Here is a 16863-nt window from a genome sequence, read left to right on the forward strand (position 1 = left end):
ATGTTTATATGAATTTTTATCCAAAGGTCTACATGCTAAAAGTCAGATGGAAAGAGGTAATATAGTTGTTCCTTTTAGAACATGATGTCGCGCAAAATGGTAGTCTATTTCAATGTACTTTGTATGCTTATAAAAGACATCATTGTGTCCAATTTAAATGGCACTCTTATTGTCACAATATGAAGGGGCAGGTGAAGTAGAAGTAACTCTTATATTTTCTAGAAGCCACCATTACTAAATAATCTTAGAAGTAGTGTCAGTCAAGGCTCTATACTCTGCGTCTGTTGAAGAACGAGCAACAACTAGTTACTTTTTGCTTTCTCACCAAATCAAGGAATCACCTAAAAAGATGCAAAATCTAGTAGTGTATTGGCAATTTTGAACATCACCAGCCCAGTCTATGTGAGAGTATACCCAAAGATTAAGATAGAAATTTGAAGAATAGAAGACACCATAAGTAAGTATGCCCAATATAATGTAAGATTTGAAGGACAATAGCATAATGAACAGAACAAGAGGTTACCATGAACTGACCAATTATGTGGATAGCATAACTTAAATCGAGACTTATAATAGTGAGTAAAATATGGTTCTCAACAAGTTGTCGATATATTGTGGGATTTGAAAGAACTCCCTCAAGGATTGATATTTAACATTAAGCTAAAGTGATGTATCAAAAACTTTGTTATCAGTCAGGCCATCTCTATTGATAATATATGAAGCATATTTCATATGAGAGAGAAAATATCCTTAAGACATATTCTTAAGCTCAATCCCAAGAAAATATTTTAAAGGACCTAAGTCATTCATTTGAAATCATTTTCTTAGTTGGTATTGTGGAACATGTATACCATCAAAATCACTTCATGTAAGGATCATATCATCAACATAAGTAAAAGAAAAATCTCTCCTTTGGCTATATTATGAATAAAAAGATAAAGAGTCATACGAGCTTAGAGAAAAGCCAATTTGCAACAACTAGACTGTTTCTTGGAGTTCGTCATTCAAGAATGCATTTTTGAAATCCATTTGGTGTAAAGGCCACTTATACTAGAGCTATTGTAATGAAAAAACAAGAGTAGTAGTCATATGAGCTGCATGACCCCATATTCCTAAGAAAAGCTTTTAGCAACTAAAAGGACTTTGTATCATTCAATAGATCCATTTGACCTTGTCTTGGTTTTGTATACCCACTTGCAACCACCAACTATTTGTCCAAAAAGACAAATCAAGTAGATGCCAATTTTAATAGATCTTCTACCATAGCCAGTTTCCAATTTGGATCACAAACTGCGACATAGCATGCATTGACATTACCAATATACACCTCCTCCAACACAGATATCAAATCTGGGAAGCTGGAAAGGTAAAGCGCAGAAAATATTGATCAAGTCTGTTCTAACTCGAGTGAAGTTCCTGAAAATAGACAGGGCAAGTTTGACAGCAATTGCAGCAAAAATGAAATGGCACAAAAAAAAAGAAAATCATTCCTGATATTTCGGTCACCTGAGATGCTACAAAAAATAACAAGAGCCCTTACTAATTATAAAAATATTAAAATAATAGTAGTTCAGCAACTTGTGTTCCGCTTTTTACATTTTCTCCCAAACTCATGAAGTTTCTCAGTGCAGTTTCTCAGATTATCCCTTCATGCTAGTACTCATGAAAAGAATTTGGCACCAGTCTTTTCCCGCTTCAATCTCCCTAACCCTCCTTTCTCTAGCTTGCAGTATGCTTGTTCCCTACCTTCTTGGCACTAACAGCCTGAAGTTCTTCCCTACTTACCCTTCCACCAACAACTGCGCTAATACTCAAGCTACCATTGCACTTCATTCTTGGTCCAGCTCCATCTGTATTCTTTGGAGAAGCACCGCTATTACAGTTTGGTTTCTCCACCTCATTCTCATTCTCAGGTTGCAAACAAGTCGCCAGAGGATGACTAGTTTCTGCGTGAATTGGCACTACTGGCAGCTGTTGTGATGGTGGAGGTTGGCCTGACCCAGGTGGGGGAAGAAAGACTCCAGTACCAGGAGCAAGGAGTCCAGGGGAAGGGTGCCTTGGAGGTGCAGCCACCGTCCACCCAGCAGATGCAGGTGGCAGTGGGACAGGTGCAGGGTAGGGGACAGCTGCAGGAGCAACTGGAGCAGGGGCAACAAAGAGTGGCTGCATTCCATTGGGAGGCAAGTGTTGAGGATGGATGGCTGGGGCCGGCCGCACGCTACTAGCGAGGGTCACTCCGTAATGCTTAGGGCCCGTCTGGTGACGGATAAGGCTCGGGGGCCTACCTGATGATGTGACCCAATGTGAAGGTGGAGGTGCACTGGAGGAAGGGAAGCGCATACCTTCAGATGTGAAGGCCTTCTTTGGCTGTGACTTTCCAAAGGAAAGAAGGACACACTGCTTGCGAAGGGAGGGGATAGCATGCTTGGCTAGATCTGCGCTTTTGCCTTGCATCACCAGGAGAGATCTACAGTTGAAGAAAGAGGGAAAAAATCAGTTAAACATACTGGAAAGATGATTACTTTAGTGCATCCAGAAGCGAGAATACATGCATGACAGGACAAAATTGAAATTGTTGTATGTCTATTCAAGTAACTGCAAGGAAATGAATTCCCTTTTTCCTTTTTATAATCTGCAGTGCATAATAAATCTACAATTAAATGATTCATTGCATAATAAATTAAGATTCATTCTCCTCATGAACATATAATACCTGGTAATGGTTTACATCAATTTGTATTGAATATATGAATAATTTAGCAAGATTATTACATAAGTTCTGTATTATATGGAACTTGTGTCTGGCTTCAAGAATACCTGTTGGATATGCATCCAAATCGGATACGTGTTCAAGATTGCAAACTACACACTCATCGCCGATACCCTAAGTGATTGCAGACTACACATAAATGCTATTAACATAAATGCTATTAAAGATTTCAAGGGGAAAGCTATAGGTTATAGATACCTAGATGATTAACAGTGTGATAGATTGAGAGATGAAGGTAATCCAATAACAAGCTAATTGTTCATACAAAATTAACCATCTTGTATATTGGTAATAGTTTCCATTGAGGCCTAAACAGCCTAAACATGCATTTAGGATAATAAAAAGCCAAGTTCTGTTAACATCCTCAGAATGTCATCAAGAATTCGTCAGCTTATATTAGTTTACAAGCATTTTTGAAGAGAAGAATGAAAAATGACCACCATTTCATTGAAAAAATGAAATCATATGTCTTCAAGTTTATCCTTAGAATCTTAACATATTGCAGCAGCATGTGATTTAGGACAGTATGCCATCTTCAGTATCTTCCTTTCCTGTGGGTAACTGAAAGCAAAACCAAGCCAAATTTGGGTCACAATTGACACAATAACCATCAAAGTTAAACTTATGCCTTCTCTCTCATATCAAACTTTGTACATTAGAATGATCGAGTATATTAATATTCTATTATCAGCTCTCAACTTGGCACTAATTCTCTACATAATTAGTGATGAGTTCCTAAGGTAACTTCAGACAAGAGTGTCTTGCCATTAAAGCTAAAAATTACATGGTTGGTAAGGAGGCCAACCACATTGGTTACATCCAAGATTTCTCTACATCAGAAAGAATCTAAACATATATTAAAAGGCAAGCTTTACTCAAGGGAGCTGCATTTATCCATCTGGGACAGATCATAAGCTGAAGAGGCTAATTGGTGCAACATCCAATCAAACAGCAAAACCAATTTAATATGATATTTTCTGGCTGGACCATTGCAAACTATGATACACAGAAAATACAGAGATTGGGATTACAAATTAAGGCAAATGGTCATTGGCTAAAAGTAACTTATACATGGACTTCTATTGTCCGAGGCTTTGAAAGGTCCTCAAGTGGCAATGTTGTTGATTTTTGCCAAGCAAGCCTGAGTCTATTAAGGCTTTGGGCACTGGTAATACGACACAAGCTGAAGTTTAGGCTTTGGGCACTGCTAATTGATTTTTGACAGATTTCCTATTATGTCCTAGGTTTTTACACAATTTAATTGGTATGGAGATGAATTTTGTGTGAATATTAAGGCTTTGGGCACTGGTAATAAGACAAAAGCGGCAGTTAGACATCAAATCAAATTAGTAGCATATACAGACATCATACACTTGAAATTCCTAAAGCAAACAGAACTATTATAATTCTGATATTCATTAAAGTTGTCTACTGAAAACAGGTCCACAAAAAAATTACCCAAAAAAACAGCAAATATAACATAGGAACCAGAGAAAGCAACATACCCTGCTGCAAGAGAAAGCTTAAGAGAACCTCTGTAATCTCCACGATCTCCTCCCACTACTCGGCCAAAAACAATGTCACATTCTGTCAAGAATAAAGTACAAACAGGCCTACCATACCAAGGTGGCCTCATGTGAGGCTGTGAATGATCACCCTGACAAAAAGTTCACAAATCAGGCTCATTCATTGCATGACAAGTCGTATTTGTAGTGCTTCAACAGATGCTCACCTCATTAAAGAAGTCAATAATGCAATAATCAGGTTTGACAGTCAAAACTTGCAGTTGCACAACACGATCAAGAATATCTTGCAGCGAGCTAGGAACTGCCTCCACCTTCCGGTCTGTAAATAAAGATCCACTAATCTTTATGACCAAACAACTGAAAAAAATGTCATAAAAACTTCAGCACATAAAGTTCTGCTGTGCCGGGCAGAACTTGCCTCTAGACATCCCAGCTGTGTTTTCATCCTCTGGAGGTCCTTCAGCAATGGGTAAGCCCAGTTGAATCATTTCCCTTCCATGCCCTTTCACAGGTCTCTTTGAGACCACAAATGTCTGCCCTGCTTTCATCAGTCCAAGGCTATTAAAAATTGACAGCAACAAGGGATAATTTTATTTTGAAGTCACTATAATCATCATATGTCATAATAAAACAAGAAGCAATAAGTAAAGTTGAATTAATGTGACCTATGAAGCCAACATTTTTTTAAAAATCAATTCATTTGCATGTGGTAAGAGAAAGAATAACAGAAGGATTGTCATCAGTGTGAATGGCACCTCCTCAAAGCACAAGTAATCAAACTATTCAGAGTTTCGCTGGCCATCTTGATATTGCTGTTGATCTCTTACCAGCACATTTGCTTAACTGCTAATTATATCTTCAATTCTTTGCAAGTTTGACACGCCTCTTATATAGTATCTCTCTCTAAACACCAGTCTACTTGATATACTATTTATAAACAGCAGTATACTTGATATACTATCCCTAAGCACCTGTCTACCTAATTCACAAAATTTAAGATATTTTCTATGTCATTTATCGAGCCTCTGCTTCCCAAGCAACTCAAGATCTAATCAAGGATTATCCACCTTTGCATCATGAAATGTTGCTTAGGTTCAGATTATGTCATTACAAACATAGTTGAGGATCATGGATACACCCTAACACCAACTAGACCAAGATAACCCAAGAGCTACCAGCGAAATGGATCATAAGAATGTACTTGTAATGTGGGCTTCACCACACATCACAAAAACTATAAACAATCATCTCATTGTAATATCTTGGAAGCTCTCACAAAAGACCAGGATCATGAATACACACCCCCATATTACTAAATAAGAGAGGAATAACCCATTTGAGATTTGTCTATCAAATTTTATGACCATAATATCCTTAGTTGCTCTGCTCAAATTCTACAAAAAAATATGATTAAGAAGGTGTAAAATTCACATGCACCTCCATCTCTCATTTACGCAGTTTCTCTACATATCCCAAACCAATTGGATTCTATTTAAAAAAAAATCTCTATCCAATGATCTGCTTTTATCTCTCTTATCCTCCAATCCCTTAATTTTTATGATTTATTTTTTTTTAACATGCATTGCACGTGTGGTTGCTAGTAGAGAGAGAGAGAATCAATGCTTTAGAATCAGAGTGGAAACCGCAATCGTTGATCTTCATATATAAGCTTTAACGCAACAAAGGTTAAAGGCCACATGCAATGTTACATGGACGTGACAAGGGTGTCAAGTATCCAAGTGTCAAGAAGTGTCGGACATAGGATTTTTCAGAAAATCAGAGATGGGGAACATCCATTAAATAGATGTATATGTAAATAAGTAAAAGTGTATGTATGTAAAGGATAACTTGCTACATCAATGGCTTTGTGATTATATAAAATCCATAAAATCTTTGCTAAATGTAATATTGGACATAAAATGCTAGAGGCGCCAAAATTTGATATGTAACCATGATGACTTAATTTTTTTTGGATTTGAAGTGCAGGAGTGTCATGAAATATCTAGGTGTCCAAGTGTCTAGACTTACGTTACCTGATATACTGGTATACTTGATATAGGCTCAGATTCATAATTCAAAATCCGCTGCCAATTAATTAAGATTAGAATATATAGTTTATAAATATTAAAATATATTTTAATTTTGATTAGAATAGTTGGTTGTTGGAATCTAACATTATTATAAAATTATTATAAAATTTGAGCGAGAAAAATTAGAACCATTGACAACAGTCAGAAAATCTTTATACACCAATTGACATTTTTACAAGACTTACACGTTTAGTTTCCTAATGACTTCTCTTCTAAAAGATTTTAGGAAGCACTATCTTCACTTTCCCATGTTCTTTAGTTTGAACCCTCGATTCCTCTTCTCCCAGCAGCACAAAATCTCCTACTTCCATGGAATCCTATTATTAGCACTCAGCAGCCTTCTTTGCTACCTTACAATCCCATTCCCACTAGCTTTCCTGTACTTTATCTTATTATATCTATCAGAAGAAGAAAGTATAACTTTATCATCATTTTTTATCTCCCAAGTTATACCAAATCGTATTACAAACCCGTTTGAAACAAAATCATAACTGGCGATTTAGGCAACCATGGTCTGGGCATAGCAAAGACCCAGATGTTGAAGTGTCCTAGTAACACCAGCCACATGATTACAACCAGAAAAAAGAAACTAGAACATCAAGCCTCCAATCTGACTTCTTTAATGGAAAAAAGGTGATCCCCTTACAAACATAAGTAAATTAGAGAGTATCATCAGAGGTTCTCTCTATTTGGATCATAAAGCAATCACCTGTCCTATAAATCAAAATCCAACATCGAAGTATAGGTCAGACTACATATAACTTTGCCAACGTTATAACCCAAAAATCCAAGGAATCTTCATAGAGTAGATTCCAGCAATAGAAGCTTGATGCATCAGATGTTGGTAAACCGAAACCATACAATGCAACCTTTCTAAGTGAGACCCTCACCCACCAACTTTAAGGTCAAACTAGTATGAAACTATAAATTTCCAACCAGTATTTCCTTAAGTAGCCCCAAAAGTACATCTTCAAAAGGGTCAGATTGGAGTCCTTTAAGGTTAAAAAAATATTATTCATTCCCTCAGGCCGTGCTTTCCTGTCCCACATAAGCAAAGTTGAAGTTTGTTTTCACCTCCTTATCTTAGTAAAAAAGTACATATTGAAGCCTCTCAAATTTTTTAATCATTGATTTTGAGTTCTAAAAAGGTTTTAAGTTTTTTAAAATATTAAAGGACCCCATACCATTTGACTGTCCTCTTCAACCTACCCAACGACCATATAGTCATCATTAGTTTTCAGGATAATTACGAATCTTAAAGGAAAGGACAAAAAGTTCTCTAGGGTATCCATCTTAAAACTCTTTCTAGATGTTGGGAAATTGAAGGAAATGAAATGAACATAAGTGTTAAAATCAGGGCAACTTTGGTTTAATGATTTAATCATTTCTCAATCTTGGTGTAGTCATGCCCCTGCTTATCACTTTCATTCTCCTACTTTCGAAGCATCTAAGTGGTGCCAATGAGAATAATACATCACAAGAAAGAAAACTATAATTGCGAGTTCATTAATAGCTGTCACAACAAATTCATAAGTACAGTAATACCCATATATAAAGACATACACTGAACAACCTAAACATAATTCGCAATAATTATAAAACTAAGTACATGATATGTAACCAACCTCGAAACTCGTAAAACCATAAATACCTATATGTGAGACCTAGAATTCTCCTACACTAGTTAGTTCTCACTATGAGTCTAACAAATCAAAATGGTACATAAAGATCAACAAAAAGGAAACCTAACTCCAAATGGCAGCTCATCTGGCTGCTTTGGCCCAATAGGCTAAAATAACCAACTCCTAAGACATCCACACCTATAACTAAATATATGGCCTAATAAGGAAAACATCATTTTGTCAAGACGCTATAATTTGCTTGATAATGTGTCATGGTCAACTTGGAAAAAAAAGCCTTGAGCCAGCTTATATTAAACTTCAAAATCTGTTCACATGCCTTACAGGATAATAACAACTCAATAGCCCTTTTACTATTTACAGAAAAAAAATATCTAAATCAATAAAACAACTGCAACGGTAATAAGTGATCAAGAAAACTAGAGAACAAAAGGTGAAGGATGAGTGACAATGGAGGTAAACAAAATGCAAAGGATGAGAAAAATGAAGGTAAAGGGCAACCAAGCAGGACTCTGCTGTAAAAACTTAAGTGATCAAAGGATAATCACTTGATTTGACAGAAGATCAAATGGCATTAAAGAGAACTTGAAAGGCACAGCAATGACTGCGTTGGAAGCTAGACCTTTATCTTTCTTCTTGACAAACTCTATTTTCAACATGATTTCAAAGAATTTGTTACCCTAATGCAAAGAAGCTAATAACTTTCTTCCATGCATTTTGAAGTAAGTTCTAGTGAACCACCATTTTAGTTGAGCAATTCCAACTTCAACAAGAGCAATATGATTAAACATTTGAACTAAACAGGGAAAAGAATAGAACTCTATCATCATGATCATCATATTGACTTTTTATACATCTTATCACCAACTGCTTGATCATTTACATGGTTGCATCAAGCTATGATGTTCATCCATCTCTGTTTGCATTTATCTGTATAAACTGCAGACACATCATCGATCCATACTCTAATATGTTACATGAGCCAAATGGGTCGTACCAGAGCAACTGCAGCCCAAGGTTCCCCTGAACAAGTATATATTTTCTACCTTTGCATGTGAATTATATCATACTAACTGCCAAATGTGTTTAAATCTACAAATGAACTCTCAGATATCAGTCTTTAACCTTTTATAACTAAAATCTCTCAGAAAGAAATACATTTTAATAAGTCTTCTCCATAATAATTTCTTAAACTATGAATGGTAAATAAGCCTAGTCTTCAATATTTAAAATCCAGTGCTCTTAAATGTTAACGGAAAACAACTTTTGCATATAAGAACACTTAATCAACAAAAGCTTCAACCTTTTAAGAATCACATCTAACTGACCAAAAAAGGCAAGCATGTGTGAATCTGCAATTCACCATTTATCAAACATTAAAGTTCTTATCTTCCTAACATATTCAGCAGTCATTCATTTTACCAAACCTTAAAATAGTACTTGACAATGCAAATCTTACAATAGGATGAAAATTAATTCATCGGAGAAAGGAATATGGGGGAGGTAGTCGAAGATTTTAAGAACTACAACTGCACAAGAAAATGCACTATCGCTAATAAAAATGAAACTTTTATCTTTCTACTAAAAGTACTGCATAAAGTTTATAGGCCTAGTTGCACTCTTTACTAGGTTAGGTGTCTTCTAACAACTCGACACATATTGTCTTAACAATATTAGAAGTCACGAACTTCCAATAGTAAATAATATTAGTAATCTTATAAATCACATATCTGGTTAAGATTCAAAATAACCAGAGCCCAAAACAGCCTCAAAAGATGTTGGATAGGCATTTGTTTTCAACCAAAAACCCTCTTTGTTATGTCTGCATGACCACAACTACATTTAGCATTCATCACCTTGGTTGCTAGAGTTGATGATTCAGCATAAGACTGAAACAAGTGACACTTCATGCATAGTTGTTCCTTGTAGCAATACAAATATCACCATATCAAATATTAATTGCTCCATTCTCAGTCTTTATCTACAGGATAGTTCCTCTATTGTTATCAAAATGAATGAACTCCCTAACTATAAGAAGCATTGAATATCCTTACCTTGTCCTGATAAATTTTCTATGTTTATGGAAACTCTATATGAGGGAAAACAAACGGCACAAAGTAAAGAGACGGGGGAAAAACAAAAAGATGACTTGTTGACTTGATGTGAGGAGGAAAGGGAGGCATGTGGGAGTGAGGAAAAGAAGGAAAACGAAAATAGGAGAGCAGTTCAACCAAGGAAAAAGAGGGGGAAAATAGGAAAGGAAGAGAAAAAGGAGAGAAAAGACGACAATCCCTATGATAGAAAAAAAGTGACTTTGCTCGATCCATGGGGAGCCTATTCTAGTCTAGCAGCGCTTATTCAGGAAAAAGAGATTTGGGGAACCGGATCGTCAAGCTTGACGAGGCCAGAATTTGAAGGCGTGCATGTCAGCGCCGTTATCGGTTGGCAATTTTATAAGAGGAAAGGAAAGAAGGCATGAATCAAATTAAGAAAAACAAACAACAAAAGCAATGAAAAGATTAAAGTGACCAATAAGGACCACTTAACCAAGCAAGATAAGGCCTACTTTAGGGATTTTTTTTTCTTTTCTTTCTCCTTATATCTTGGCCCCAGTCATTAATTTTAGGTAATTGGACAAATTTTAGAAGGTTCAAAGTCCTATGCCCTTTAGGAAAGAGCTACAATTGCCTTAAGTATATAAAGCCTGTGTAAATTTCAATAACAAACTAAGCCACTTACTCTATCTTCTTCTCTCCACAAACATGGTGATTCTACATGTTATTCTATCAATAACATTCTTAAAATTGAAGAACCACCCTCATCTTCAATCCTAGACATCACTGTAATCCCTGCCTACCTTTTAAATCTGTTATTACAGATCAGTTCTGACCCTTAGACATGATCGTCAAGACAAATTCTCAAGACAAATATTTCAACCTTAAATCAATGTCTAATTGCTAAGATTTTTTTCCTCTTCAGGATATAACAGTACTTGCCCTTTTTTGAGTTTAATCTCAAGCTTGGCTCGGTTCTAACCAAACTAATGCCTATCAAGTTACGAAACAGAAATTAACCATAAATAGCTTACTCAATAGACAACCTATGTAAAATGCACATTAAACCATATCACAGTAATGTAAACCTCAACCATGAGTTTCAATATGTCTTGCTACCTTATAGAAGTGCAGTTCTGAAAGCTTAAAGCTTAACTCTAGCCAGGCAAAACTAGAGGTTAACTCTCTATTCCTCTCCCAAGTCATTTTGCAAGAAAAGGCACAGTTAAGAAAAAAAAGATCAAAGCAATGATCCATCCAACATTTAAAGAGTTGAGCATATGTTTTATGCTATTCTAGTCTCTTTCTTATTGTAATAAGGCAATGTTAGGTAAATCCATGCATGCAAAAGAAACGATGGACAAACATAAATACAAGAAACCATGCTTGAATAAGAAATGGACTAAAGATATTTTGGATGATTTCCTATCAATTTTCTGCTTTGCAAATAAAACAGATTAAATAATAAACCAAGATAACAAAACCAGTGTTTTTTCTTATCCAGATATTGTTTAGCTGCTTTAGCATATTATTAGCAAATCCCTGAAGCCATTCTGACCTTCAAATTGATATTTTAGTAATTGCATTATCTGATTGCAAATGGATAAACTAAACTGAAAATTTTTCACAACAAATATCAAGTTGATTAATTCTGCATTCGCTTGTCTAATTTAGCATAATAATAATTTGTCCTAGTCTATGAGATTTTGTGATATGGTTTAACTAACATGTTTAAGCTGCATAATTAGGAATATTAAATGTTTTGATTTACATAAAATGCCATATATTTTTGGAATGCATAGAACATGTCTACTTTTCTACATAAAGAAATTATGTGTAGTCCATGTCAAATGCTTTAGCTAACTTTCCATGCCAATGCATGTCAATAATCAGTATAAAATGAAGAAGCATATTTATCTCTCTGGCCCCTGGTCATTGTTTCAAAAGGCTGCTGCGGTATTTGGGCAGGTAAGAAATCAAATAACACATCCATGGAATGCAGCCGCATATGCAGTTAAAATTTCTTAAAGTTGAAAAAGATAATACTTATATAGTAAAAAATAATAGTAGTGTAGATATACATGTGGGGCAGTCAGTGGATTGCATCGGCATATCCATGCACACATGCAGCTGCAGACACCACATTTTAAAACACTGCCCTTGATTAATATATTTCCCCCATCAATAGACAATAAGTGGGTATACATAGAATTGATATATGTTCCTTTTAAAAACTAAGCTGATGCTCAAGGTTAGATGTCATGTATCATGAAGACTAACATTAATCAAATTTTACATTCATGTTTACAACCAAAACAGTTACAATTGTTTCACTCAAGCAAGAGGAAGTTGACATGATTCAACTTGCCTTGAAACTCTCCCCGACGACCAGCAGCTCTCAAGTCATTTGCCAATGAACCAAGTTTTGTAATATCCATGGTATTAAATAACCCTTCATACAACTTAAGTCCTTCAACAACATTGACCTATGAAAGTAAAATAATTCTCTTAAATAGTTAGACAACAGTGAAAAAATAACACCGATAACAATCTAAGAAGCTATTCAAGATATTTCCTCCTATTAGCTTACCGTTTTTCCATCATACATATCATTCCTAACAAAAACTTTGGGGATTGCAATAGGTTGGTGTTTCTCATCTTGATTTGGTATTGTACCTTCACTGCTTTGGAGAAGCACATTATTGCAATTCTCTGGAAAAAGGGGGGGGAAGGCACTATTAAAGACTTTCTTCATCAAGCTCTAATATTACAAGTTCAAAACGGAATGCTCCACAAGACATTTCAGGTCCAAAAAACCTTCAGATAACAAAGATGATACAGGAAGAAATGAATAAGGAGCACAGGTCATCACTTCACATGCAACCACAAGATGTAGAAGGAAACAATTATATCAAAGCCTAATCTGTATACATAAATATTTCTGATATAATAAACAATGGCCACGTGCCTGCTCATGCAGAGTTTTATGATCAGATATGTGAAATGCATGTGCTGGTGAACATGAACGTGTGCAATATAAAGCACATACGACAGAGCAAGAACAAATGGCTATTTGAAACCATAATAATGTTGCAGGAATATATCATTGGAGCAGTTTTAAAAGGGAGTTTCTAAAATTAAATATATATGCAAGGAGATTTCAAAGAAAGCTTCTCCCATCTCTGTGTGTATGTGTGTGGATATGGACAACAGCCACAGAACAGCTGAAGCTGAACATCTTCTTGGACAGGGTCCAAGCATTCTAGGAGTAGGTGATTGTTTCATGTGCAGAGGTTAATGATGCGACCTGCCTGGAATATTGTATATGTAACAGTATGTATTCAATCATTTGTCTCAACTAGTGTAATCAAATAACTTTGTATTCCTTCGGAGATTTCAATCACAATGCAGTGTTTATTGATGCTTTGTTTTGTTTGTTTCTTACCTTTGCTTTCACGAAGTTTTAAGTCCTCACTGCTTTATCGCCAAGTTCAACCAGGTTAACTAGATGAACTCAATCTAAAATAAATTATCCACCAGTCATTTGTGTTTCCAAGGAAAAAGAAATATCATGACCTTGGATGCATTTATTTTGAATTAACTAGAATTAAGAGATAGTGCCGAAGTGGGTATTGGGTGCAAGAAGCGGACAGAGTAGAACTCTTGAAGTAAGGAAACACATAGGAAGCAAGTGCAATTTTGAGTTTCCAAGGAGTTTCCAAACCAGATGTGGTACCCTAGGTAAAATTTTACTGCTAGGAAGGTGTGAACTGGATACCTTCTGACTGCAAAGTGTTGCAATAATTTAAGAGTGCAGGCTCCAACTTAACACACTCATCTCCAAGAGAATTTTCTCCATTTTTCTTTCTGCAATCTGTCATGGAACTACAATTCTTTTCCACCCCTGCATGCAATGTAATAACAAGGAAACAAATCAGTCTCTATAATTCCCGTCCCTAAGTTCGCTCCATCTATATATAACAAAACTGATTGTAAAGATAATGAAATATAGAAAAAGAAAGAAAGAAATCGATTGTTTAGCATATACATATACAGAAACCTATAATGGGGACAGAAAAAACCAACATTATCAGAAGAATACTTCCATGTAATTGAGTTCATTCTATAGCCACTTTATTTTCAAACGCTTGAAGCCAATTAACATCATCATCTTCTAGGATACCATGGATTGCAGCATAATTAATGAACTAAAACTCTCCATGTACTCTTTACTTATTTATTGACAATATAGATTACGAACTCCAATACATCGATGCAGTGTCTCTACTCTAATATTTTCCTTCAATATAGTTATATTAATTAAACAACACAGAATCATTATTGATGCTAATACTTTTTTTACAGCATTTGCTTTCATACACAAAATGAATAGATACAAGACTAGAAATTCAACCATACGACACGAAAAGTATAAGATTCTTTGATGCATAAATGTTTGTGGAAGAGCTATGCTTACCCTCCTCTGCTGCAACTATTGAATTCCTTCCTTCTGGAATTTGGGCTTCATCCTTCCGCTCATCATCTTCTTCTTTTCTTAACTTATCTTCCCCCTTCCCCTCTGCAGAAGAAGTTGAGGAGCTGCAGTTCTCCCCCCTCGTGGTCTCAAACTTGTGCTTGTAACCAAAAGCAGGCTTCTTGAATTCCTTCCCCACCATCTTCGTCTGATCAAAATGCCTCTGCTGCTTCCTCCAGGTGACCTGCTGCAGCGCGTATGCAACCTCGGCAACAGAGTAGTAGTGCTGCAGGTGGAGGATCGGGTTCCAGCTGCAGCGCCGCTGGTGGATGAACCCAACCACCGCATCGTACTCCTCAGGCTCGCCGATGGCCCGAAGGTGGTGGACCAGCGAGTCGATGATGGCATTGGCCGCCGCGAACTCCGCCCGGATCCATGAGATGAATCCATCCCGCTCGTCCGGAAACCACAGCCGCTGGTGCGGCTGCAACTCGCTGCCGCCACCGCCGCCAACGACCGGAAACTGCATCTTCTCGGAAATCACAGCATTCCCAGATTGCGCTGCCATGACCACCCCAACTACTCGAATTCCATTCCCAGATCCGTGCTCTTCGATACCAAAAATTCAGCTTAAAATACGTCAAAAACCACAAAATAATCAAGAAAACACAAAACTCTCAAGCAATGATAGAACGATCCTCCGAATCGGAATTCGTAATCAAAAATACGAACCAGTGGCAATGCAGCTAAAATTGAGGCCCCTTGAACCCCATCCAACCACCTCGATCTATAAAACAAATATGAAAAGAAACGTAGAATCAAACCTTGAGAACCAGCAATGATCGAATCGGATTGAAACGATTGAACGCGATATTCTTCGAGAAAAGTGGGCGAAATCTACGATGAGAGAGGGGAATTTGATCGATCCGGAGGGGAACGGGGCCGATCTGGATCGATCGGAGGAGGGGGGGATCGAGGGGGAGAGCTTAGGGAGATCGGAATGGGATAGAAGGGGAAGGGGAGGAGATCTAGGGTTTTAGGGAGGAGGGGAGGAAGGGGAGATGGCTTCGGGAGCACGCATCTCCCTTCGCTGCTGCAGCTCCTCCAGCTGCTGTTCTGATGAAAGAGAGAGAAGGGGGAGGGGAGGGGTGGTGGATTCGTAATCGCAGCCCGGACTACGGTCTAAAGTAACGGCATTGGGGGTGCCGTTACATTCGCTCTAATCCTTTGCACGTGAAATGCGCGTGATAGAAACAAGTTATTATATATGTTTTTCTATTACCATGGAATCCTTCTTGGTAACATCTCTTTTTTTATTTAATATAAAAATATATAGATATTATTAGACCACAAAATAATTTATTATAGGAATATTTTGTTTGAGGCATTCGAAGAACACCTGTTTTTCCACAAAAACTATCCTTTGTCTTTTCATTAGTGCCGAAGGCTTTTTTTTAATTTTTACCAAAAAATAAAAAAGTCTTATTTCAATCAGGTTAAAATAGCAAGAAATTTTTTTTTTTGGTATAAAAATTGCTTATATTAGTCCAGCATGAATGCAACAGAGTCAAAAAAATGAAATGGCGTAAAGGTGTGAGGGCGGTATCAAATCTAAAGGATATTTTCAGAATGATAAGTAGCGAAGGAAGCAATCCAGTCTACCATTCTGTTCGCCTCCTTATATACATGAGCAGTCTAAAATAAGTCGCAGTCTCTCACCAATCTTTGAATATTCCAAATCAGTAAGTGATCATCGCCTTATCGCTTGACATCCTGAATTCAATCAATCATCATAGAAGAGTCTCCATCTAAAAGTGTTTTCAATCCCTACAAGTAAGATTGGATACATACTGGTTTTTATTCCCCTTGTAACGCCAAAAAAGGCAAACTTGAGGTGCCGTTACGACAGATCAACGGCGTTATCAAAACCTGAGGCTGACTGTAGAAGCAAGATTCTCCGTTGCATAGGGGCATTTACGGAAAGTAATTTCAGAATTTGGGAAATCATAGGGGCAATCTGGGAACATTATCAGATCTCGTCGTGCTCGTACGGTGCTTTTGTGAGGAGGGGATCCAAAATTCACAAAAGTTATATGCCGCATGATCCACCGTAAATTCTCAAAATGGACGAGCAAGCATGAGTTTGCATATGAAGCGTTATGCGGGCATTTATGCTGGCTTTGAAGGATCGGGTGCAGCGACCGGCTGCGGCCGGTCATCCGCGGCCCAACGGTCAGCTTTTCCGCACGTGGACGCGGACACTCCACGATGTGTCATGTCACGGTATGCATTTTTCACGTGAGAGATGA

General features: G+C 37.0%; 1 protein-coding gene across 6 annotated transcripts; it reads right to left on the minus strand.

Annotated features, from left to right (window-relative positions):
- Positions 1-1369: 1369 nt before the first annotated feature.
- Positions 1370-15707, minus strand: LOC103711107 (RNA demethylase ALKBH10B-like). Of its 6 annotated transcripts, none has more exons than XM_008797113.3 (10): positions 15456-15707; positions 15287-15341; positions 14558-15163; positions 13859-13984; positions 12671-12792; positions 12449-12566; positions 4715-4834; positions 4503-4615; positions 4276-4427; positions 1370-2467 (listed from the first exon to the last, which is right to left on the minus strand). In XM_008797113.3, exons 3-10 carry the CDS (start codon positions 15120-15122, stop codon positions 1720-1722), a joined length of 2064 nt encoding a protein of 687 aa, XP_008795335.1. In that variant the 5' UTR covers positions 15123-15163; positions 15287-15341; positions 15456-15707; the 3' UTR covers positions 1370-1719. The 6 variants fall into 6 exon arrangements, with proteins under 6 accessions (XP_008795335.1, XP_008795334.1, XP_008795329.1 ...); XM_008797112.3 differs by having other exon boundaries at positions 14558-15183; positions 15456-15701; XM_008797107.3 differs by lacking the exon at positions 15287-15341 and having other exon boundaries at positions 15379-15701.
- Positions 15708-16863: the final 1156 nt, after the last annotated feature.

This window comes from Phoenix dactylifera, chromosome 8, assembly GCF_009389715.1.
Source record: "Phoenix dactylifera cultivar Barhee BC4 chromosome 8, palm_55x_up_171113_PBpolish2nd_filt_p, whole genome shotgun sequence".
In the NCBI taxonomy this organism is placed as follows: Eukaryota; Viridiplantae; Streptophyta; class Magnoliopsida; order Arecales; family Arecaceae; genus Phoenix; species Phoenix dactylifera.

Bases quoted from the DNA above. Each gene is read 5' to 3' on its own strand.
- LOC103711107 (XM_008797113.3), bottom strand. From the start codon at position 15,122: ATGGCAGCGCAATCTGGGAATGCTGTGATTTCCGAGAAGATGCAGTTT. The intron at 12,567-12,670 runs GTAAGCTAATAG...TTACTTTCATAG, and splicing joins ATATGTATGATGGAAAAACG to GTCAATGTTGTTGAAGGACT. The intron at 4,616-4,714 runs GCAAGTTCTGCC...CTTTATTTACAG, and splicing joins CACAGCTGGGATGTCTAGAG to ACCGGAAGGTGGAGGCAGTT.